The sequence below is a fragment of the Anoplolepis gracilipes genome, chromosome 7 (genome assembly GCF_047496725.1).
Source record: "Anoplolepis gracilipes chromosome 7, ASM4749672v1, whole genome shotgun sequence".
In the NCBI taxonomy this organism is placed as follows: domain Eukaryota; kingdom Metazoa; phylum Arthropoda; class Insecta; order Hymenoptera; family Formicidae; genus Anoplolepis; species Anoplolepis gracilipes.
Window position 1 is genome coordinate 7,622,760 of NC_132976.1, and position 26,057 is coordinate 7,648,816.

At 29.8% G+C, this 26,057-nt stretch overlaps 3 protein-coding genes across 4 annotated transcripts; 1 reads left to right on the top strand and 2 right to left on the bottom strand.

The window, feature by feature from the left end:
- Positions 1–2,620: 2,620 nt before the first annotated feature.
- LOC140667425 (rhophilin-2-like) lies at positions 2,621–21,244 on the top strand. The gene is made up of 15 exons (XM_072895352.1): positions 2,621–3,089; positions 4,138–4,253; positions 4,889–5,020; positions 5,100–5,175; positions 7,815–7,892; positions 8,158–8,541; positions 8,858–8,956; positions 9,045–9,315; positions 9,500–9,694; positions 9,843–10,072; positions 10,213–10,365; positions 18,962–19,361; positions 20,271–20,581; positions 20,654–20,747; positions 20,852–21,244. The coding sequence occupies exons 1-15, from the start codon at positions 2,874–2,876 to the stop codon at positions 21,001–21,003; spliced, it is 2,907 nt and encodes a 968-aa protein (XP_072751453.1). The 5' UTR covers positions 2,621–2,873; the 3' UTR covers positions 21,004–21,244.
- Positions 5,005–7,575, bottom strand: Tilb (touch insensitive larva B). Its single transcript, XM_072895349.1, has 4 exons — positions 7,247–7,575; positions 6,681–6,945; positions 5,975–6,291; positions 5,005–5,696 (listed from the first exon to the last, which is right to left on the bottom strand). The coding sequence occupies exons 1-4, from the start codon at positions 7,573–7,575 to the stop codon at positions 5,264–5,266; spliced, it is 1,344 nt and encodes a 447-aa protein (XP_072751450.1). The 3' UTR covers positions 5,005–5,263.
- A 547-nt stretch (positions 21,245–21,791) lies between the features above and the next one.
- LOC140667424 (cobalamin trafficking protein CblD) lies at positions 21,792–24,568 on the bottom strand. Of its 2 annotated transcripts, none has more exons than XM_072895351.1 (5): positions 24,403–24,568; positions 24,167–24,311; positions 23,075–23,484; positions 22,749–22,965; positions 21,792–22,640 (listed from the first exon to the last, which is right to left on the bottom strand). In XM_072895351.1, exons 2-5 carry the CDS (start codon positions 24,309–24,311, stop codon positions 22,564–22,566), a joined length of 849 nt encoding a protein of 282 aa, XP_072751452.1. In that variant the 5' UTR covers positions 24,403–24,568; the 3' UTR covers positions 21,792–22,563. The 2 variants fall into 2 exon arrangements, with proteins under 2 accessions (XP_072751452.1, XP_072751451.1); XM_072895350.1 differs by having other exon boundaries at positions 24,377–24,568.
- Positions 24,569–26,057: the final 1,489 nt, after the last annotated feature.

The following is a 26,057-nucleotide window of genomic DNA, read 5'->3' on the forward strand; positions in this document are numbered from 1 at the left end:
TGTGGTTCAAAGTATGAAAAAAATGCGTATATAAATTATAAACTTTTCTAATATATTGTACATATATATAAAAAATGTTAAGTGCAGTGAGACTCTCTCTCTCTCTTTCTATATATATATGTGTGTGTGTAAAACGAATGCATGCGTTATATATATACTATGCATTTTGCGATCGACACGTTGATATTTAAACTATCGATATTTATGTCATGAAAAACTCAATGTTCAACAATTTCCTGTAGAACGAGAAATAATAATCTCGCAACTTTTCTAATTGACCGAGTTAACTCTTGTATATCCTATTTACACCATATTTTTTCTTTATAAAGTATAACGTGTGCCGTTGCTCTCCAGCGGTTGAACAAATTGCTATAATTGCATTAAGAAAAAGTCAGTTCACGAATTGATCAACATATACACATATACAAAAAAAATATTTGAGTAATCTGCACAGTTTATGTAACAAATATAACAAATGTTTACGCTTTTAAGTTTACTTTGATACAATCAAAGGATTATAAAAAAAGAAAGATCGCAAGACAATATCTCGCTCTATTTTTATGTAGAGAATTTTATAGAGAAAAAAAATGATTTTTTTTACGCGACGTCTAAATATACAAACATTAACAAGTATTTACTGCATTTTTTTATTATGTAAGAAAGAATCCGCGTAACTGACGATTCTACTTGGTAATGCACAACGTTATGAAATTATAATGAAGTCGCGATACGCTATTACGCACACAATTCGTAACTCCGAAACTCCAAAGGTAATGGAGTGTTCAGGACGCGCCTTTTGGATTTTATATTGGTTGGCTCAAACGACAGTTATGGATAACCCATCGTTACCTTCGAATCGCGCTTATCGCGTTAGCGAGATGGCTTATTAAGTAGAGTGGAACGGAATTACGGTAACGCGAACACCTAGTCCGCCGTTACATCTAAAGGCTAACCGCTTACACTTTATGATCCTACTCCCTATTTTTTTTTGGATTTCATAATTCCACCAAGAATCGTTGACTCTTCTATCATTTAATGGCGTTTAATTAAAGACTAATAATTATATATCATTCTTGCATTTTATACTTATTATTAGATAATTCTTAGAATTTTAGATAATTGAAGATGTAAGCAAGAAAAGTTTTTCAACGTTAAAAAATAAATTTAAAAATATATAAAGATTAATTTAGAACTCTTAACGACTCTTGATGTAGATTTTAGAAAAAAATATGTTTTTAATTAAATTATATTAAATTATATTAATATATTATATAAATTAAATATTTTAAAATGCTTTAATTGAAAAGAAATATTTTATTCATACACACATATTATATATTTTTCAATATATTTTTTAGTATATGAAACTAGATCAATTTTAGAGAATTATGATCTGCTAGATAGTTACATTAGTTATGTACATATCTCAGAAATACATAACTGAATAACCTACTTCTCCATAATATTTTCTTGGCGATCTATAACTATTTTGTAATTTGTGTTGAATTAGCGAACAAGAGTATTATCAAAAATTTTAAATATTAGCAGAATTTATTTCCACGTTTTCGATTCGAAACAACAATTCGAATTGCATTAATCTTAAACTTAACGCGGAACCTTCTTTTCGCGGAAATTTCACTATGTGAACATTAGCTGTGTCATCGTATAATACATCTTTTCAAAGAGAGAGAGAGAGAGAGAAGAGAGAGCCGATATTTTATTTAAAACGATAAGACACGACTAGAGATCGAACATCGTGCCGTATCGTTTTGACAAATCATTCGCACTTAAAAAAAATGCGACACAATAATTCTGTAACATTTGTGATAAACCACATTTTTATTGAATTTTTATATAATGATAGCAAGCTTCATATGCTCAAGTGAACATTAGTATCACATTCATTTAAATTAGAAGAAAATTAATTAAAAAATTAATTAGCTAAAATGAGAGAAAATTAAAAAAAGAATTGAAAAATAAACACATTATTTAATCAAATTATTTTATCTTTCATAAACGTAAGTAATACAATACAGTAATATTGATGCTAGTTATAGTTTTTTATTTTGTGTCTCTGAAAAATCGTAAATTCAAAATAAATAGATGTTTGTATTCTAAATTACATCAAGACATTTTATGACGTCAATCTTCCGTATAATAATCGAATTCTGCAAAATGATAAATGCAGGCTATATTTCGATGACAATTTCTGAAAAAAATTGTAGTTTTTTTCAGATATTTTTCTACGTGTATAGGCGATATAGAAGTAATATTCGTTTTCTTTCAAATTAATAATGTGATACCGAATTTTTTCCATAAAAATTGATCATTTTTAATTGCTAATTAATTGCTTTTTAATTTTTAATATTTTCCAAGAAATTATATAGAATATAAGAAAAGAAACTATATAATTAGAACATATTTACAACTCAATGTCAATAAAAAATTCTGTTAAAATAACTTTACATTATTTAAGGAATTGATATTTGCTTTACTACATTAGTAAAAAATTTATTTTGCAAGCTTTTTAATTAACTGTATAAAAAAAAATATGGCAGTAATATTTTACTGCAAATTTCCACAAAAGGAAAAAATTACCTCCATATCAAAATATATAAACTTAAAATATAATTATTTGACGTTATTACAAGATTCTATAATAATGATGTGCGAGGATTACAAATGTACACATCAATTAAAACTTCATACGTTAGATTTTCTGGATGTTTCATCTTCTTCATTTATCCCACTTTCGTTGATGTAATAATAGACGGCCACTAGGAAATCGTACCTTTGCCCGCATCTTAGAACATTCTCAAGACAGTTCCGATGGTACGATCGAGATTATCGAATAAATTAGCGCATTCGCGATCATGCTGAAGTGGGTGCACTACTGCCCGTTGCCGAGAGATCGTGCAATCACGTCCTCGGACGCGAAGATGGTCGTTCCGGGCGAGACTACGAGGGACGAAAAAGACGGGAGAAGAGCGACCGACAGAAGAAAAGATAGCGGTGGCACGGTGCGGAGTGCGCGAAACGCGAAAATCACTACGCCGGACGCTATCATGAGGAGATGCTTCCGGTTCGGGGTAAGGAGCAAAGGAAGTCGAACTTGACAGTCCGCTGCACACGGCGATCTCGAGGTCAACGCGGCTTCTTTCGACGTGTAATCTCTGCGTATTAACAGTCGTACCGTATTTTTTCTTTTTTTTTCTTTTGCTTTGTACAACAGCAGATTGATTATTTTGGCATTCTTAAGCATTTTATATTTACTAAGCGTTTCTTTCTGTAACTTTGTGTGTGTTTATGCATTTATCTTTGGTATACACATAGTTTCAAATCTTGGCATAAGAGAGAAATATATATAATATGTACATTAAAATTTTGTGATAACTGGATATTAATTATCAAATGGATGTTAATGATATATATAATGATATGTTGTGCATAGTCTGAAATAACTTCTCTTAAAAGGTGTCGCACTGGATGGTATCAAGAGCATGATCATCTCATAATCTATTTTTTTAACTATAAATAATTATCATAAATGTGGAATTATAAATTGTATTTAATAATATTTTTTTATATGTGTGTGTGTGTTAAGTAGGAAATTAAATTAGTTAAATGTTGAATTTTATTTAAAATGTTGAATATTAATTTAAATGTGGCAAGCAAGTATTGTACATTCGAATGAAGATGTGCTGCTCCATTTATAATATGAATTAATTAACCACGGATTGACTTTTTGCCTTCTTTTTTATATCATGTTTTTGCGTGTAATATAAACAGAAAGATATAGTTGACTGAATTAGCATATATTAACATTAATTAATATTAGAACCGCTAAATGACATACTCTCGATAGATTGGAACAAAATCTTTAGAAAGAATTTTTATGGAATTTGCTTCGTATATTTTAATACAGATCTAACAAAAAAATGTTTTATTCCCACTTATAATATGGTTTAAACTCTGATCTGAAAAAAGACTAGATAATCGCTGGGCAGAGCTAGGTTGATCAAGATGAATTAGCGGAACTCGTCTTTATCGTTGCAGCGATCCTTACGGATTATGTGATTACGGGCCCATATATGATACGTCGAAGGCATCGCTAACTATTCGTTTCATGGTTCGCAGGGTTCAGATCCGAGGGTAGCGACCTGCAGAGGAAAGCTGCAAAACAAGCGGAGTAAGCTCAACCAAGAAATCAACAAAGAGCTGCGACTACGAGCAGGCGCTGAGAATCTTTTCAAGTGAGTGTTTTTACATACATATATCTTTTTAAGAACTTATATTAAACTTATATTTAATAGTTAAAATATATGTAGTTTTATAATTGTATAAATATAACTATTATATTAGTGTAATTGTGAATATAATATAAATGTAAAATACATTCCATGATTTATCTGATTTTAAAGGCTGTCTCATACAATCGTAGAATGTCTTTTTACTAACAGATTCTCTAAACACAATTTGGAGTAAATTTTTTCTTAACAAAAAATGTTGAAAAAAGTTTTTGTAAATTTCCAATTTTTTTCCATCATATATTTTTTAATTAAATAATTCTATTAAAGTAAACTTTATGAAGTTAATTAAAAATTATTTTATTAATTTTTTAACTCCAAAAGTTTAGTTTACGGAGTTTAAAAAATTTTTTTATAACTTGGAAATTATTGATGTCTTGATATTTTTGTTAAGAAAAAAAGATCGCCACTAAGAGGCATTCAATGATTTTAGAACTCCTATAAAAGAGGCACTAGTGCAAAACTGAAAGTCATAAATTACGGTTTATGATCACATAAATAAAAATGTGATATAAAATGAGATTTTGCTGTACAACTAAAAATAGATAACGCATTTACATTTACTTTTAATCTCATTTCAGGGCAACTACAAACAGAAAACTAAAGGAGACCGTCGCTTTGGAACTAAGCTTCGTCAATTCAAATCTGCAATTGTTGAAGGAACAGCTCGCCGAATTAAACAGCTCGGTGGAGTTATATCAAAATGTCGACGGGTAAGTTTGGCGAGAACTGTGTGAGCTTTAATGACATATGAACAAAGATGATATGACATTAAATTGTTTTGTCTTTCAGCGTTGAGCCTATTATGCCGATGATACCATTGGGACTGAAAGAAACCAAAGATATCGACTTTCAAGATCCGTTCAAGGTAAGTCCCGATTCAACGCGATGATCAATTTTCAGGATCTTCGTGAGTGCGATTTTTCGATCGTCATAATCATTCCCATTGTTCTTTTTTACTCGAGAGGCGGTACGTTCGGATTGTCTTCGAAATTTTCAAGGTTCTTCTCTTCCTTCGCGAGAGCCTTCTCATTCGTTTGAGCCCGTTTCGCGGAATCTTTCGTTACCATCAGAAAATCGTAAATATCCGTAGATGGACCGATCTCGAGGAGAGCTCGCCGAGATATTACAGGCGGCCGAACTGTAAGAATCTTTCTTTCACGTTTGGATTCTTTCTTTTTCACTGATTCATCCTTTTTTACGATTGTTTTGCACGGGATTAAGCGAGCCATATTGATCACCAAGTTTCCTGTGGTCGTATTCCGTCGAACATTACTTTTCTCAACCGATACCTCGCAAGGTAGAGTCAACTGCAGAATCTTTCCTTTTATGGTAACTCGCACGTAAGTCGGGTTTACGTCGACGTCGACGTAAGAAGTATCTAAGTGCCTACGAATTTGAAAAAAAAAAACAATAAGAATAGATTGAACTTCTTAATAAATTTTAATAAATTTGTTAAAAAGCAGACAACATTATGTTAATAATTATTTGAAGAATGGATGTGTTAGAAATTAATTATTTAATCTTGAAATGCGCTGATAAATTTTTTACGAAATTAATTGCCATAATGTGTATTTTTCTACACTTATTCACCTAATTATCTATTGCTTGAATATAATACATATGGTTATTTAACACAATGCATATTGTATTACGTCAATGACTACCTGTAAACAGAAACTTCGAGAACAACAAAATTGGGGTCATCCTCGTCGTTTAGCTTAAATGACACTTTTGCTTGATTTATATTATAAGCTCTTCCATCTGGGGCGAATAATTTTATAACACGTTTTGGACGATCATTGGTCTTATCCGAAGAACGATTTTTCATCTCTCGTTTTTTTAAGGATCGTTCAGCGATGGCGATTCTATCTTCCGGTGTATGATGACTAGTCTGTTTCCAGAAACGTTCGTCATCCATTTCGGTATTTATGTTCTCGCTTCGTTCGTTTTTTATATTTTCCTGTTTCTCTCCTACAGTATTCTAAAGGAGATATTATTCGCTCTTATTTGCAATTTTCTTGTTTAAATGAGTCTACAGTACAACTGCTTACGTGCTAATAGACTATTTGAAAAATGTTTACTCGAATATATAGCTCAACTAAAAAAATAAAAAAATTCTGTAACCTTCTTTAAAGCCTTTTGTAATTCAAATTGGACTATTCTAAAAAGTTTCCTTAGTAAATTAACATGAAGATTTATGATAAGTACCACGATCTTGATTAAATGCTAGTAGAATACACTTCAATAATATTTAAATAATTACTGAACAATATAACTGATTTGTATGCTTACTAAATTATATACTAGCTCAGCAATGGAATTGTCGTCACGACACCTATTACTCATACATGTCATCTGAAAAAAAATTACCGTCTTTATCTCTGTCGTTTCAAGTGCAGCAATGCGACGTGTCTTTTCGACTATCCTGGCTTTCTCGTAACGTTGATAACTCTCGATAACATCGTCTCGCGTTCGAGCGTAAATCTGTAATGCCTTGATACGTTCTGATCTTTCAATCTCTTGCATATCAAGTTCTCGCAATTGTGGCAAAGTCGCCACAATATATTGTCTGTAATATTCATAATCCACGCATGGGTTTCCCATTAAAATCAGCTGCTCCAGATTTTCGTTGCACCTAAGAAAAATACGAAATATTCATATCGAGTTGGCAATATATTTGGAATATTAATTATTTGTTTGTTATTTAATTCTTAGAGAATAAACATTTAGAATAAAAGATATTTTATATTTAATTTTATCGAAATTTATACATATATATTTATTATATATTTTATTATAAATTTTTATTTATTGATATATATATATATATAGGTCTGAGAGAGAATAATATTAAATATATTATTTATTATTTTTCCATATATATAATTTTCAATCCAATATATATTGACGATGAATATCATTTATAAAAGATATACCTGAGACTTTTTACGCTCTGTAAATTGCCGATGAAATTGACAGTGAGATCCAATTTCTTTAAGCTCTCTAAACCCTCCAGATTCTCGATAACCTCGATATTATTGAGAGCTAAGTTCAAGTATTCCAATCTCTTCAGCATACTCAGATTCTCTATCTTTGATATAAGATTATTCTGTAATAAAAGGATTTTAAGATACCGGCAATGTCGATCTATCAGTTGGATTTTATCGATATTTTCTTGGTGTAAAGCTATCTCTTCCAACGTCGATATTTCTCCCTCGTTGTGTTCCGAGCGTTTTCGTATTAATTCAAGGGTGATTTTTACCATTTTTGTTTTTTTTTTGTTAGTTCAAACTTTAAAAAGAAATTATTAATACGAGAAGAAAATTCGTAAGCACGTTTCTTAAGAAGAAATGCGCAAACACACAATAACTGGAAAAGTCTCGTAGTTGCTATGAAGATATCGATTTAATATTCTTGGTCACGTGCTGCGATTCTCCATGTTTTACATGCACGTGTCACGAAGTATCGATTACCCCACGTAAACAATCTTTTTTTCTCGTGTAGGACTTTATCTTGGAGCATTATAGCGAAGATGGCGAAAACTACGAAGAAGCTATAGCAGATTTAATGGAAACTAGACAGGTAAGTAAATAATATATTTCTTTTCTTATATAATAATAATTTGAATTAAATTAGTAAGAAATATAAAAAATAAAAATATATCTTATTTTATTTATAATATAAAAATTCTACTGGAGACTGTTTGATTGTCTGAGAATTTTTTGATTGTTCACCTCTAATTTTAATATATCATAATGGTTTGAATATTATCTTAAAATGTGATTTAATTTTAATTGATAGTATATTATACATAAATATTTAAAAATTTTAATCTGCACACTCATAGGCTACAAGGACACCGACTAGAGACTCGGCAGGCATTGCGTTGCTCCTGCGTTATTACAATCAGCTCTACTTCATAGAAAGGCGATTCTTTCCACCTGATAGAAGCCTTGGCATCTACTTCGAATGGTTTGATTCGTTAACAGGAGTGCCGAGTTGTCAGCGAACTGTCGCCTTCGAGAAGGCTTCGATTCTCTTTAATGCCGGCGCACTTTACACACAATTGGCTGCTAAACAGGATCGCTTGTCCGCTCGAGGACTCGATCAGGCGGTTGATGCTTTCCTGCGAGCAGCGGGCACTTTCCGATACATTCACGAAAATTTTACGAATGCACCGAGTATGGATTTGGGTCCAGATATGTTGGAGATGCTCGTACAACTGATGCTGGTAAATTTTTATTATTGTAATCAGCCACTTGTTTCTATTTGTAACTAAAATTCTTTTCTTATCTTATTTGTTTTATCTATTTTTAATCATACATATATATTTAAATTATTATACATTATATATATATTTGCAGAGAATTTTCAATAACTTATTTTATTTTTAATATATTTGTATATATATTTTTATTATTTGTAAAATTATTCTTACAAAATTTAAATAAAAAATTATATATTATTTTGTAGTAAAGAATCTTTTATTCTATGTATCATATTTTGGATATTAACAATTAATTCATTTTGTGTTCTCATGTTTTTAGGCTCAAGCAAGAGAGTGTCTCTTCGAAAAATTGGAGCTTCAATCGAAAGACGGTAGAAACATCGATGTTTGCTTGGACCTTGCACAAGAGGCTGCTCAGGTAAACAAAATTTCCTACAATTAGTTGTCTCCGTCTCGTGATTATCAGTACGATAAATATGAATGACTCATCGAGATAATTAATCTAGGTTGCAGCAATATACAATGACGTTCACGGTTTAATATCGCGTGAGCCGGTTCGTGACTATGTCCCAGAGACTTGGATTTCACTGATACTGGTGAAGCGCGAGCATTATCTCGCCCTTGCTCATAAACATCTCGCGGTTGGTCTATTAGACAGACCGATCGTTGAGTTTCGTGTAGAAACAAGGCTCACATTAGAGCATATTCAAAAGAGCGATGGGAAGACTCAATTGGACATAATTGTTCCCAGAGATGACAACGAAAGAAAATTACTGGGTATTAGACTCTCACTATTTTGTTTAGCACTTACCTTTATTTATTTATTTTGTCATTTAAATTGATATATCTAATATTGATATATCTAATTTTTTTATATTTTCAATATTTTTTATTTATTTTAAATATTAACAATTTTTTATAAGTACAAAGAATAGATCTTGAAAAAAATTTCTCATTACAGGTAAAGCTCATCTTAGAGAAGCTCTCGTTTTACACGACGAGAGTCAACGACTGCAGAGAATGTGTCGCGATCTAAAGGGTAAACAAGCGTTAGCGAGGGTTTTGAAGAAAGCACACGAAGCGACACTCGACAGCTATAACAGATTCGGCAACGAAGATGATTTTCGAGAACTGTTGGATCCGCCAGATATAATTGGTATGATATTTTTCGAACAAATTCGAAAAATATATCAATTACTATAATTTAATTTTGTTTTCTGCATTTCGATAAAAAACAGATAAGAAAAAAGATAATCTGAAAGTAAAAATTTTTAATTTTATCATTTTCTATTTGCAAATACCAGCTTCCACGAAATTTCATCTTAGCATTACTCATCCGGATTTCGGACAGCATGGAGTGGATGATCTTTTCAGATCATTAGGACCTGTAGCAATATTTTCAGCCAAACGACACTGGACTGCGCCGCGATTGGTGCAGCTTCAAAGAGGTCCTGACGGCGAAGGTTTTGGATTTAGTGTACGCGGCGATGCTCCGGTGATAATAGCTGCCGTCGATCATAATTCGTTGGCTGATGTAAGAGTATATTTATTAACAAATTTTTGTCAGTTATAATTAATTAAATAAATAATCTAATAGTACAATTATTTTTAATTTGCTTTCTTTTTTAATGATAATTATGACAGCGATAACGAAAGAACTATTTTTTATTTTAGGTAGGCGGAATGAAAGAGGGCGACTTCATAGTTGGCATTGGCGATAAAGATGTCAAATGGGCATCTCATGAACAAGTTGTGCGGATGATAAAACAATGCGGTGACTTTATAAATTTGAAATTGGTCACACCAATGGATAGAAATTATTTAAAGGTGAATGATAAAATCTATAATTAGTATCGCTCTAATAAAGAACATACATAATAATACGTACGTGCTATGTGCGATACTTTAATTATCAAGAAAATAGAGAATAGAAAAAAATATGTTTAAGAACATTGCACACAACGGTGCTATTCAATCAAAAAATGAGCTTTTCTATTTGCCATAATATTATTTTTTTCTTCATCGAAACAATTGAAACGCTGTTCCTACAAGTCATTTAAATAAATATGAGAAAGTATAAGAAACATTATATAAATATTTTAGAAACCAGGGAAACCCAACAATCACCACGATAAGGGGAGCGTTTCAGCAAGTAGCTCTTCTGGGGTGTCTTCCGGCCAGCCGAGCCCGGCGGGATCCGTCACTACAGCGCACGTAGTTAAAAGGCTTCCGTGGAATCCATTCAAAAAATCCGGTGTCCAACGCGAGAACAGGGACCTAACTTTTGATAATGTTATTCTCAGATGATCACTGGGCAAAAGTATTGTCCGGATTTAAAGTAGATCACAACGAAAAGTTGATCAAACATGAAATAAGACTTGCGAAAATAGATTATTGATTGCCAAAATTGAATATTATTCGGCATGAATAACAATCGAAAGCCATGCAAATTTTCCATTGATATTGTTAATATCGTGATTGATGTATTATATGCAAGAAATATTGTATATGCATAGCTATATGGGTGACACGATTTTGTCAATTCGTTTCGCGCGAATAAAGATTCATATTTATGCCGCAAAATATTTGCCATTAAACATTCTTTTTGTTAATAAAATTCTCCAAGTAATTTTTTATACAATATTTTTCTAAGCAAGTATATTCTATTCAAATCTACACTCAACAACAAGTTCACAATTATTCTAAATATTAACAATATAAAATTTTTTTTCAATAATTTAATATTGTAGATTTGTTGCTAATGTTTTTACGAATAACAGTGCCAACACAGCGTAAGAAATCAATTATAAAAAATGCAAGAAAATTGCTCGTGATCACCATGATATTAGTGGGCACACATTTTTTATACGACTGAATTGATTTTTTTGTCAGATTGTTTATATAAGTTCGTTTACAATGATAACATAAAACGAAAACGCATAGATAAATGTTCTGATAAATAATAGTGTAGCAACGCGGAAGTTCCGCGATTGACACGCTTTGTACTTAAAGTTTCGTTAAACGAATTAATATGAATCGGGTGTTTATGCGAGCGTATTCGCGCATCTGTACATTTATACATAGATGTAGCATCGGTAGAGGCGTGTGTACACAGCTTTTTACTTTATATATATATATATAAATATATATGTATATTATAAAATGAGAGAGAAATTATATTCATTTTTTTCTCAAGGGAAATAATTTTCATTTTAATTTTCCCAAAGCTCCCAAATCTGACTTATTATAATTACGATTGTGATTCATAGCGCGATTGCAAGATTCTTTACTAAATAGCGGGTTATTATATAGGAAACCATAACAACAAATGTGTCAGGAAATTTCTAATTAAGTATAACTGTTGAAAAGAAATTTAACTTTTCAGATTTGATAATGTTTAATAGTAATATTTAGATATTTACTATTACATTTAAATGTTTCATCTTTAAATCATTCTGATATGTATATTATCACTTTTTTAATAATTAAAATAATGATAAATCCTAAAGAAATTTAATCTTAAAAAAACTTTAGCTGTAAATGCATTCATTATTTTAGTTATTAAAAAAATGATAATCTAAATATCAAGCTGCATCACTAATTTAACATATATTCTAGATTTCTAGATATTATATTAATAACTCAAGACTATTCCACTGAGATCGAACTGAGGTTGTTGCACTTTCGTTTCAATGAGCGTCAGTTTTAGGGTCGTCGGAGAAAGTGCAGCGACTGAAGCGTTCTTGGAAGTCTCGGAACGTGTTGTTAGCCACTCAGACGATACGAAACTTTCAAACTTGTATGACGATTATATGTTCAATAATAATCATATTAACGTGAGCAAAATTTCATAGTATTTTGCATTTGCACACAAATATATACAAATTTATAATCATTTTTACGAAAGTATCCTGGATATGATAAAATAAGTGATAAAATATCAAATAATAAAATATCAAATTCTCAAAATGATAAAATATCAAATCGTCGTTGTTTATTCAATTTGTTAAAAAAAAAAGAAACAATATTTTTTTACTTTATTAGTAAAATTATTAGAGATGAGTAAAATCTTAAAAACTATTTTAATTATTACACGTATAAAATGATATTCGTAAAAAATAAATATTTTTTAAGTGTATAAAATAAGGCGCTTTTCTATAAATATTCTAGTATAAACATATTATTTTCAGTCATGTTTATTATCGCTAATTATTTTATCTGTACTGTTCATCAGTGTACAAGTATATCTAAAAACATTACATGCTACAAATTTTCTCTCTTTATCCTATTTTTCGCACGATAGGCACAATAAATTGCATATAAACTGCACCGCTAGATTGATGGATACGCATTGATTCACGAGCCTCATTTAAGAGTCTACACATAATTGGCCTCGAAGTTTCGTTACGGCCATAAAACAATCCCGTCAAGATTTCTACTTTCTTAGATTCGTTGTTGTTGAAGAGCTTTACAAAGGACATATAATTCAAATATATTTTGGTAATTCTTAAGAATTCTCTTAAGGAATTTTTTTTAATATGAAATACGAAGATTCACAATTCTCGAAAGATTTATAATTTTGAAATAAATTATATTTAAATTACATATAAGTAGTTAATTTAACTTTATAATTTAAAGTAACTTATTGTAATATTTGTAATATTTTTTCAGTGATACAAATGATCCGTATAATTTTGATGTTAATATAGCTTTCAATGATTATTTGACAAATTTTACTTGCAATATGCAATTTATTTTATAAGCTTAGTGACTCACGTTGTGTTCACATGCTAACGACACGAATCATTTTTTCAGTCCACACATCAGTAACATCGCAAAGCAAAGGGAACTCCGAGAAAGATTTGTCGAATTCTAATATCTAAAAATGCAAAGAGAAATAGAAAGGCGTATGCCTTGATATATATTATAAACGTATGTGACTTTCACCGACGCAACGTCAAGAAACGTTGTTGTGTGCCAGCGATGGATATTACGCAATAATTTACGCAGCCATAACGGTAAGCAGGCATGCGGTACGTCCGGTTGTAGCATTTGCGGTTAAATTTCACGGAATAAAAGGCGGAATAAAGCGCCTGATTATCCGAATAGGCCTAACTGAGCTGATGAGAGAAGCTTTCTTCGCTTTCTAGACATCCATATTTTTTTCATGTTTTTCACAAAAAAGAATTATAAAAAAATAATATTATAATCACATTTTCTAGATAGAATTCCTTTTTATATTTGAGTTTAGAATCTTTATCTTTGTTTTTATTAATCAAATGCCAAATCGAATGCATTTCCATTATATACTAAAATAGTAAGCTGGTAAAACTGAGCAGCAGACACAGACTTGATTTTCGTCTCGTATTTAACAAATTGAATAATGAGGCGTATCTTGTATGGAAGAAAAAAAACAATGACAATCTTAAACCTGTTGTATAATCATAAGTTTTAGCCTATAGAGGCCAAAGTTCTTATAGCATTTCTTTTAACATTTCTTGACGTACTCGGCAATCGCGAATGCAAACATGAACAGTAAAATTTGCTTTGCTATTCCAAAGCCAAATCTCAATATCCAATAAGAAGTTCGAAACATTGAATAAATAAGCCGTTATTTTTTAAATGTAGAGAACATGAATCTCTTTTAAAAATGCTCGACAAGACTCTTCGTATGCTAAGTAACTAATAATGTCTACAAGTCAAATCGTTTCATTTTCCGTGGTCATTATAAATATGTGATGTGTGATTACGTCACACTCGAAATCTAAAAGAAATTACTTAACGGTAATAATCTATGAATTATTATTTATACAAACTTTTATTTGTCTCACAAGGTAACTAATTTTATGTCATTATCTTTATATTTACATAAACTTTTATTTGTTTCACAAGATGACTAATTTTATGTTATATATCTTTATGTATAATTTAAAAAAATATTGGCTTTATAATATTTATAAGATAATTTATCTTCTATACGCTCAAATAAATTTATTTCTTAAATAAATCCTCAAATATAATTTTTTAAAGAAATATTGAAGGAGCGTGTCTCTGCGAAGTGTACATTAAATTATAATATTACGTCATTTTCAGTTGAGATTTTTTCTCTTTCTCTCTTTTTCTGTATATTTTCTGTTGTGATTCAATATACGAAATGTAAGAGAAATATTCACTATATTTTGTATTGCACATTTAAAAAATACGAGAAAAATGTAGTAGAAAAAATTGCATCCAGTTTATCAATTTTCCGATGAAATTGATCGTGTTGTGCAAAGAGCAATGGTATAGATTTGGATGTTACTGGATGTGAAATAAAAAAAAACAACCGTGATATTCATCAGAATGCTCGGCAATCTTCGCTCGAATGAGCGAGTGAAAGCAAAATGAAAGATTACGAAAAGAAAGTGAATCCTTTAGCAGTGTTGGCACTCGAGAATAGTGAGCTTCTTTGGTGCTTTTTATGCCAAGGAAAGTAATACGATACTTTAATTCGTATATACATGAATCATGACCAACTATTGAAAGTATATTAGCAAAATTCAGACTTTTACAACATATCCATATAAGAATATAACAGAAATTAATGTTCATGAAATATGAATTATTTTTAAATATTTTTGAGTAGGTGTAAATATATTTGTGTAGAGATACTCTCTTTATGTAAATAGACTGCATATATATATATAAAAATACAGGAGCTTATATAAAATATCAATTTTTATATTTATTGTCTAAGTTATAGCAGTTTAACATATTATGTTTTCTTTTTTTTAATTTTAAAATTATATTTGATGTAGGACAGATGTATGATTAAATTCAGCATTACATAAATACTAGTTATTGCATTTGACAATTTGCATTTGACGATGCAAATGAGTAACAGCCGGCTTAGCTTTAGATGTAGATATTATATGACAGAACGTTAACTGTCATGGAATGTTCTTACGTTAATGACTATTGCAAATGAGTTCCTGAAATTATACGTTTAATAAGAATTCCTTTTAGAAAAAAATTATTATTTTTATCAACAGAATATATTAACAATTATTATTTATAAAATATTAATTTGTCTTACACATATATTTACAAAATTGAAGCAAGAATTTTTGAAAATATGAAAAGTTTTTTTACTAATTTTAAATTAAAACTTTTCATAAATTTTATTAGAACACACACCTATTGGTAATGATGATTTTACCATGAATTAAGATGGAAGCACGGAATATTATAACTTATTCAAAATTTATATCACATACACAACATTAAAAGAGACAACATAGTTGAATTTGTCTTAATTGCAATTTTATTTAAAAATTAAAATTCAATATTTATGTATAAAATTATTAATAAATTTAAAAAAACGTAAATTCTAATTTTCTCATTAAAATTCATTTAAATTGATTAGTTATTTATCCATAAAAAAATCAATAAATGCAGATACTTGATTCTTATATATATATATGTGTGTGTGTGTGTGCATGTATGTGTGTGTATATATTTATATATATATTAAAGATTTTTCTTCAATATCAATATATTGATAATACAAATTGATACTATTATATTCTGTTTTTTATATTTTAAAAGTACCAACATACTTGTGCAGTGTATAATAGGCGAACATATATCTTGCGGATGTTGCGTGAGTGTGAGCGAGACATGGAGAACGTCGACAAGATGTAGGTGAAGGTCCTGAGAGTCCGTTCACGTTGGAGAGACAGCACCACCACGACAATCCCGCCTTAAATTGACCAGCCGATCGAGCAGCCGGGTTACTTTGGTGTACATCGCTCGACAGTCAACGTCTTTTTCTCCTTTGGTACTGTGCGTTAAGTCAGACTTTTGTTCCGCGTCGCGGATACCTAGACGTGTTCTCCAAACCGAGTCACCAAGTGGAATCAAAATAGTGCAACGTTGACATTCTCATTGACTAGATGCTTTCGACTCGATAGACTCCAACAACGTTTAAAAAAAATTTCTTAAAGAAACGTGAAGAGAAGAAGAGAAAGGAAATCATCTCGGAGAAGGAAGGAATTAAAAAAGTAAATCGAATAATATTAATCAAGTATTAAGAATTAATCTGTCAAGTGCGTGTAAGTAAAATATCTTACACTATTAATTAAAATCTTCTCTTATATATGGAATTACACATGAATAATGACATGCGGTTCTAAATAAATGTTACGTAATATAATAATTAAAAACGGGTATTTTTAAGTATTTAAATATATTATTAAAAATATCTGTTACAAAACATTTTTTAAAAGACAAATGAATGTTTACTTTTCGACAAATTAGATAAAAGTCTATCAAAAGTATAATTAATTTTATGCAGAATTAAAAGAAGGACATGTGACGAGAAAATGAGGATAAGAAAAAAAGTGCACGTAAAAAAAGAACAAGAAACCGGAAATATTAAATTGATTAATCGAAAAATCGAATTAAACCTTTTAGATATATGATTTATAGATTTTTTCGCGGAGAGACAAAAGCGTTTGGCGAACGCGACTGGTAAAAGTGGATCAATGTAACCCGTTCATCGAGTTTGCGCGATAATTTTCTCACATACTACCTACGTTGTCTTTTCCATTGCCAGTAGAGATCTCTTGCAATAATGATATTTTAAGACTACTATTCTTTTGATATATTAAGTGAGCAAATTAATTCGATGCTTTTTAAACAAGAATTAAAATTTATTTATTATTATAATAAGAGCATATATACACAAATAATTAAAGTAATTCTATTTTTAATATTCTTACGTCAACATTCAACGTTATATTTAGAAGAGTTTTTTAATTCCAACGAGAAAAAAATTTGTCAGGCTCTTAATCGGAATGTGGTTAAATGTATTCAGAATTTCATATACCAAAGTTTCCATCACGAAATTTGTGATACCATTTCTTATATATTTTATAATTCGTAATACCTTTATTAAGAACTTTTAATATATAGAATAAATCATTTTAGCGACTTTAGTAGCAATTTTTAAAATTGAAGTGCAAACAAAATCTTATATTAATACCAAATATGTGCTCCTTCATAGTTATATATATATTTTATAACTGTTGTTTGCATTATTATTTTATACAGCGTTTTTCAAACGTTAATAGCGACTCAAGATCACATTATTTAAATTTTAATATTTAAATCTAAATTATTTTATAATGGATAAAAGTATTGGATTAATTTGCGTACCTACTTTCGAACTGAAACAATATTGCGTTCCTATACGTTTACGGTATTGCGCTTCGAATGTCGCGATGGGATAGAAAGTTGGGTACATCGCGAAATGTATGTGTGTTCTCGTTGCGTACAGCGGTTGAGGCCTCTTATACTACTTCCTCTCGATGTCTCACTTTCATTCCGCAAGTTGTTTAAGCACCGTATATATGTATGGAATTATAAAAATAATCTCTCTTATTGTGAGATCATTGAACATAATTTTTCAAAATAAATGACGAAATGAAAAATCTCGGTATTATTAATTTTAAAAATGCGTGATATAGCAAAGATATGCGCTTGCATTAAAATTATTTTTTTACACAAAATTGTTAACTAAATATTTAATTATTCAAATAAATGACGAAATGAAAAATCTCGGTATTATTAATTTTAAAAATGCGTGATATAGCAAAGATATGCGCTTGCATTAAAATTATTTTTTTACACAAAATTGTTAACTAAATATTTAATTATTCAACTAAATATTAAATATTAAAATTATCGCAATATATAAAAGTTTAATTTAAATATGGAAAGTGTAGAAAAAATTTTAATATATATTTAATATAATATTAATATATTTTTTCTTTCATTTTATAGAAACTAAAACTTACAATTAGAAACATTAACAAACACTAACATTTTATTAATAATTAAATATGTATTTTACTTGTGGAATTTAAATACAAATATAAGAATGAATTTAAAGAGAAAATATTACTTGTGTATCGTCGTACAAATTTTTAATATCAAAAATTGAACGCTTTATATAAATTTTTAATCCCGGTTATATCTTTGCTATACTTTATAATTCTCTATTACAGACTATACACTGTAATATCTTGATGCTCTGTCTGCTTTCTCTTTACGCTCCATATCATATTAACAGTTCCTAGCAAGTAATAAATTTGACCAAGAATCCTAATTTGACGTTCTTAACTAATATGATTTTTTTATATTTTTAATGATAATTATATATTATCTTGTTTTGTTCAGTCTTATAAATTAAATAAGAACTAATTGCCGCTATCCTAATAATAAAAAATTAATATTCACCTAGTTTGATCAATTTAAATTTTTGTTTGAATGTATCTTATGACTCTCCCTCTTTTTCAAATGATATAGCACCGGGATAACGTTGCTCGATCGGGACACAGGATCCATCGGGATAGAATGTCAAGCTCGAATTACTTTTCAGACAATGGTGACGGAGGGACAACACGAAGAGTATGACGAGTACAAGAGCACGTTGGACGCGGAGACGCTGAAAACAGCCAGACTAGAGCTTCGCGAGGATGACAATACGAGGGAACAGGCTTTGGAGCAATTCCGTCATTGGATCCAGAAGCATCCAGCGATTAAAAAGTGTAGGACCGATTCACTTTTCCTATTGAGATTCCTCAGAACGAAGAAGTTTAGTCTACCGATGGCCCAGGAGATGCTCGAACGCTATCTCACCATCAGACAACTTTATCCCGACTGGTTCCAGAAACTCGACATCGATGATCCGGACCTCGAGGCCATCATCGACAGCGGGTACCTGGTACCTTTGCCGAAACGAGATCGACACGGTCGAAAAATGATACTGTCGTGTGCAGGTAACGATCCTTAAAAATGCAAAAGTCCAAAGATTAGTTTAAAATCCAATTAAATATTTTAAAAATTAAAATACTTTTCTATAATAGATAACGTTGATTTTAAAATCAGTTTAAATAATGCATAATTAAACTGTTTAATCTAAAAGAAATATAAGAGAGATCAACAAATAGAACCAAATTTAATTTGTTTGTTGGCATCTCATATTTCTTTTAGATTAAACAACATTTGCAAGGATACAAATAAATGTAAACAGTTTAAATTAATACAAAATAATTGGCATAGATTCCAGTGATATCAAGTTAAAAGAAATAGTTCTGTTTATTGATCTTACTTATATTTTTTTAGATTAAACAGTTTAATTATGCATTATTCAAATAAACTGATTTTAAAGTCAACGTTATCTATTATAAAAAGACATTTTAATTTTTCTTTTATATTTCTTTTAGCTAGATATCACTGGAGCTTGTGCGAACTGTTTTGTATTAATTTAAACTGTTTACTTCAATTTGTGTATTTCAAATCAGATTGATATGTAGAAAAAAGCAACAGTTTAAATTAATACAAAATAATTGGCATAGATTCCAGTGATATCAAGTTAAAAGAAATGGTTCTGTTTATTGATCTCACTTATATTTTTTAACTCGCTTTCTATTTGAATTAATTATCTCAAATTGTATTAATTATATAAATTCTTTTTATTTCATCAAAGATTTTTAAACTTTAGACTTAAATTTGGTTTACAATATTGATGATTGTATAATCATATTATATTTCGTTTTTTTAAATTCACAATCCTGACATATCGTCTTTTAAATTATTATTAATATATAGCATTTTTCTGCTTTATAATTTATGAGAATGTTCTCCAAATATATTAGATATTTTTACTTTATTTTTCTATTTTTAAGGACGTTTCGATCCTTGCAAATTCTCATCGGTACACATGGCGCGAGTCCACAGTATGGTGGTGGAGACTCTGATGGACGACGAAGAAAATCAGATCCATGGTTATACACATCTCAACGACGAGTCCGGATTAACCATGAGCCACCTCAGCGCCTGGTCCTTCACGGACATTCGTAACATGTTGAGATGCATACAGAACAGCACCCCGATGCGTCACAAGGAGACGCACTTGATCAATATTCCCGGCAGCGTAGCGAAGATCATTGAGTTTGCCATCTCGCTGCTTAATGATAAGCTCAAGTCTCGCGTTATAGTAAGTACTACAAATTATGTTGACGATTCTGTGTGTAAATTTACACGACTGACAAATAACTAATATTGGCAGATACACAAGGATGTGGAGGATTTGAGAGATGCGATAGATCCGAAGATACTGCCGAAGGAATACGGAGGGGAAGTTCCACTCTCGGAAATGATCGGTAATAAATATTTCTGTCCTTTTTCTGAATTTTTCTTTTAATAAAAGTTTTTATATGTTATTTGACTTTTTACTTCTACTTTGTTCACAATATCTACTTTTCAGCTGAATTCAAAAGGGAGCTGAAAGAGAAGAAAAATCAACTCAAGGCTCTCGACAACATGTACATTGAGATTTCACCGAAAGATTGTCACGCGGATAATAACGAAGAGCTCGGCGGAATATGCGGTTCGTTTCGAAAGTTAGAAGTCGACTGAGGGCTAATTTATTTCTATTTCAATCCCGTATTAATAGTATCTAATTTTTTTAATAGTTATTTTCGTGTGATTGCACATCACGTATCAAGGAGCAGTTTTTTTTAATATAAATAAAATTGGGATAGTTAATATTTTTTTTTCTTTGTAGCGCAAAATAATTTATATATAGAAATATGTCATTATATTGTGACATACAAATTATGAATATGTTAAACGAGTATGCAAACGAATTTATAGACACATCTTAACAATTTTAATTAACTGGTTTTAAAGCTAATCATATAGTCGTTTTCTCTCTAGATTCTATTTATAACAAATGAAAATAAAAATTATTTAATGTTAAATGTTTAGTGTTAAGTAACATTGGTACAATCGGATCTGTATATGAAGTATAAGGAAATTTATTTTTATATACTGTAATACCTCGTAAAGCATTGTGTGAATAGTATCCATTAACTTATGCAATAAGTCTTTCTTATATAACAGTTAAGATTCAAGTAACGCATACGTGCGAATTATTGCTTGTTCCGCCGGTGGTACCAAGTTACCTATGATCTATAAGTCATTATTTTGACTATATTTTAAGACGAATTGTGACCTGACATACTTCTACCGTTCCTTGTTGTCGTTGCAATTATGAAGCGTGCACTTGCGATCGCATCGTTTTAATTAGCATTATATACTTTATATACTTATTGAATTAAGGGACAAAGCTTAGGAATATATATCTATATATATACATATAAATGTTAGAGTTTATGAACTTACAGTTTCGTTGATGTTTTTAGTTGTTTTTTTAGTGACTAAACCTCTGGGATGTTTGATAAAAGATTTTCTTATAGACTTGTAATGTACAATTATAATCTTGTGATTATTTAGTCATTATTAATTACTCTAATTTGTATTGTGACCAAATCTCAATTATATAGCCCGCATATTCTCACTTAGTAGCTGAATGAAAAATGTGATACGTATATAATTCTGATTTCCTAACATGAAAATTTACACATTAACACAAAACAATATCAGATGGTCACATGTTGTTTTCTTGTGTTGAATATATATACAAGCTTACAACTAAAATATATTTTATATAATATTCATTATCTTAAAGAGAATATGTGATAGGAATAACACAGTTTTATAAGCAGTTCTGTAAATTTATCCAGATATATAAATAAATTTATTATATATAAATAAAAAAAATAGATTATCATATCTCTCCATTATTATTGATAGGATTTTTCTAAATAAGACCAATGAAAGCTATAATTTAAAAGTTTAATTAATCTTTTTAAAAAGACGTGATTTAAAAACAGAAGACATAAGGCGCATTCCACTAGCACATTCATTAAGAATACATCAACATACCTATATGGTAGAATATATTGATAAATACAAAATCAATGAATTATTGTTTGTTCTGTTATATTATTTTTCAATCGTTCATGCATATGTAGATGCGCAATAATTTTCACAATTTTAAGAGTAGAGGATCTATCAATAGAAATAAACTAAACTTTTTGTATATATTCTGTACATATATGTATGTACATATTTTCATTGATCCTCGTCATCACTATTGATTATTTGTTCTAAAAACTCAATGTTTGGCGGTGCTGTAGTATAAAGACTTCCTAAAATTCAAAAGAGAAAATTTAAATGCAACAATGTAAACTGAATATTATAAAATCTTTGTAGAAGAGATTATTATAAAACTACAAAAAGTACAGAAGTTTACATACCAATAAAATTTTGTAGACTATTATCAAACGTAATAATCTTGCAATTGTTTCTTTGTTTTACTTTAAATCCTATACAGCGAAATCTTTCATCGGTTTCATATAAGTTGACACTCTTTCGTTCACTCAAATGGGGTTGTCCACTAAAGGGGTTAATAAAGTCTGCCCAATAACCAGCCATTTTGAGCTTGGTACATACATTCCAGGCTGCTAGAACAAACTAACAGACTCATATCATATATATATATTTCATTAATATTTTCTATTTTTAACATTTATACAAATAAAACGTCATACATTACATATTATACAATATATATTTGGCTCACATATTTGGCAAGTTTTTCTGTCTCTGCTTCTTTACGCCATCTCATTGACTTAAGATTTGCCTTTTGACTAATAGTTATAATGGTGAGTTGCGATGACGTCACATCCAAACATTCTGGAAATAGTTCCTCTATGCTTTTTCGTAAGAGAACTGGACATTCCTGTGCTATATAATCTAACATTGGTTGCACGACTTTCCAGTTTCTCTTGTTTTCTTGATATCCATTTTTGTCATTTAAAGATTCTATAAACTCTTCTTCATTAGATGAATCAAAGTAAGTCTTAGTCTGGGCAGTGGTTGTAGCATCTAACCAAGCAGGTCCTACACTTCCAGGAAGATAAAATCGAAAGCCTCTTGGTGTTAACAATTTCCAATGAGAATTGGTATCCCATGCGCTATTGTCAATATCCCCTATTTAAAAACATTTATAATAAATTTTTTGGATTTTAACAGCTTGCATGAAATAAAAAATTGGACAGTTCTACAGTAGTTTCAATGTAAAGATTTTAAAGCAGGTATAAAATCTAATTACAATAGCAAGAATTTATAATTAATTATGATATAATAATTAAGTTAGAAAGATTATTATATTATTTTTCATGTAATTGATATATGCAATTCCAATAATAATTCTTAAATACAAAAATAATTCCTTAATACAAGTATTATTAATATTTATTTAATTATAATTAATATATAGAGTGTCCCCAATTTAAATGGCAAAACTTTGGGAGCAACTGATAATGAGAGATTGCATTTTTTATAATTTTCAAAAAATTGCAAAAGCGAACAAATCTCTTAAGAACTTTTTGTCTTAGTTTTTTAGCCCCCTGCACACTCCCGAAGTTTGGCCATTTAAATTGGGGACAGCCTATATATTTTTGCAAAAAAGTATATAATAAAATCTATAATTTTTGTAGATCAATAAAATCGTTTTGGGGAAATAAAAGACACTAATAACTTGATTATTTATATAAGTAAATTTTTTTTTTTTAGCTTAAGAACTTTGAAGAAAACTACAAATTTTAGATGTGACCTTGTACTATCAATGACTTTTTCATCGGTAATGCGATGAAACGAAGAGATCACTCACCATCCAAAGAGTCACCATTAGACTTGACGACCTTGTCTAAGGAGGTACTCGTGCTTCTGTCGCTTCGACGGGAATAGAGAACTCTCGGTACCACATTAAACAGCAACGAAATACCGCGCTTTCTCCCGTAGCTTATGCAGAGCATCTGGAAGTGATGTTTTCGTAGGTTACATTCACGAATCAATCAGTTGAGAAATCATCACTTCGTACTTTTGCGAATGAGCATTATCCTTTACCGTTACGGGTAACAATACATCGTTAGGACATGGACGCAATTTACATAGCAAATTTGGATCACGCAATGAAAATAATATATTTCCACACTTGATTAAAACTACTTATAACATCTATGTTCTTTATTTATAACAGAGAGAAACCTAAGACCTGAGAGGCGCCATGCCCCATGTTTTTATTGCTTTTTCTTCGCGGTACAGTGGCGCTAACTGAATCTATTTTATAGCTGGCACAACTATATAGCTGGAACCACTTTTCGGTGTTATGGTAAAACGACCGATTGGTTCGTGTCTGTGCTAGATCCACAAATATGTTGTAGATCTCAAAAATATGAAATTATGGATTTATATTAGTATGTTTTATTATATTATCAATTGCATGTAGTCTTTTTCACTTTAGTATATATAATAGAGTAATATATAATATAAATATATATGCGCGTATATAATACATATACGTTTATAGAGTACATATATATACATACGTATATATTTTATTAATTAATTTTTAATTAAGATATTTTTATTGAAATTATTAAAAATTTATATTTCGTATATGTTTACATATATATAAAATATAATTTCTAATTTAAAATATATATAAATAATATATATTTATATATATCTAATATAAATATAAATATATATATATATAAAATATAACTTTTTAATAATTTTAATAAAATTATTTAATTAATATATATTATATATATATATATATATATATATATACTCAAGTGGAAAAGACTACGCGCAATTAATAATATATAATAAAACATACTAATATAAATCTATAATGTTTCATACTTTTGAGATCCAGAATTGTGGATCTAGCACGGACACGAACCAATCGGTCGTTTTACCATGGCACCGAAAAGTGGTTCCAGCCTTTAGTTCTGCCAGCTATAAAATGGATCCAGTTAGCGCCACTGTACGGCAGTGAAAAACCGTCTCAAGAAAAATATGGAGCACAGCGCCTCTCAGGTTTCTCTCTGGTATTAAATTGTCCTGAGTGGTCAATATTATATTCCATAGAATTTTCAAACGCACTCTATTCGTGCCATTTGACAGGTGCTGCCATCGATAAACCGTCGAGCGTCGAGGGATTGTACGTTGTATGTACATACATACATATATATATTTATTTCGTTGAATAATTTCGTTTCTTTTTTTCATTTTATTCACGTTTATTTATTACGTAGTTTATTTATTACGTGTCAATATTATTCCAAGCAAAAGAGCAAAGATGGCTTTAGTAACATAAGAAATTTGTTTACTCTGGTTCTCTCTTTTTTCAAGAAAAAGGCACCATTATTTTATGGTAAAATATTCCCAGCTAATTAATTACATTTTTTAATAATTATTTATTATTTCGACTATTTATTTTACTAAAGTATTTCGACTTTTATAATGGTAATTTTATTTAATTGCACTTCCTATATATATTTATTTCCGTTTTTCTTCCGAAAACATTAAATATGTATGTTTTTTTATGAAATGCAAAAAGTGCAACTAAATGAAATTATCTAATTCGTGCGATTACTTCACTCCTCTAATATTTCGAGAATCGCAAGATTCCTCTATAGATTTCGTATGGTCATTCACTGAACGTGTCGCAAATCGCGGAGTCACATTCGAATTGTAATACATTTCGCGAT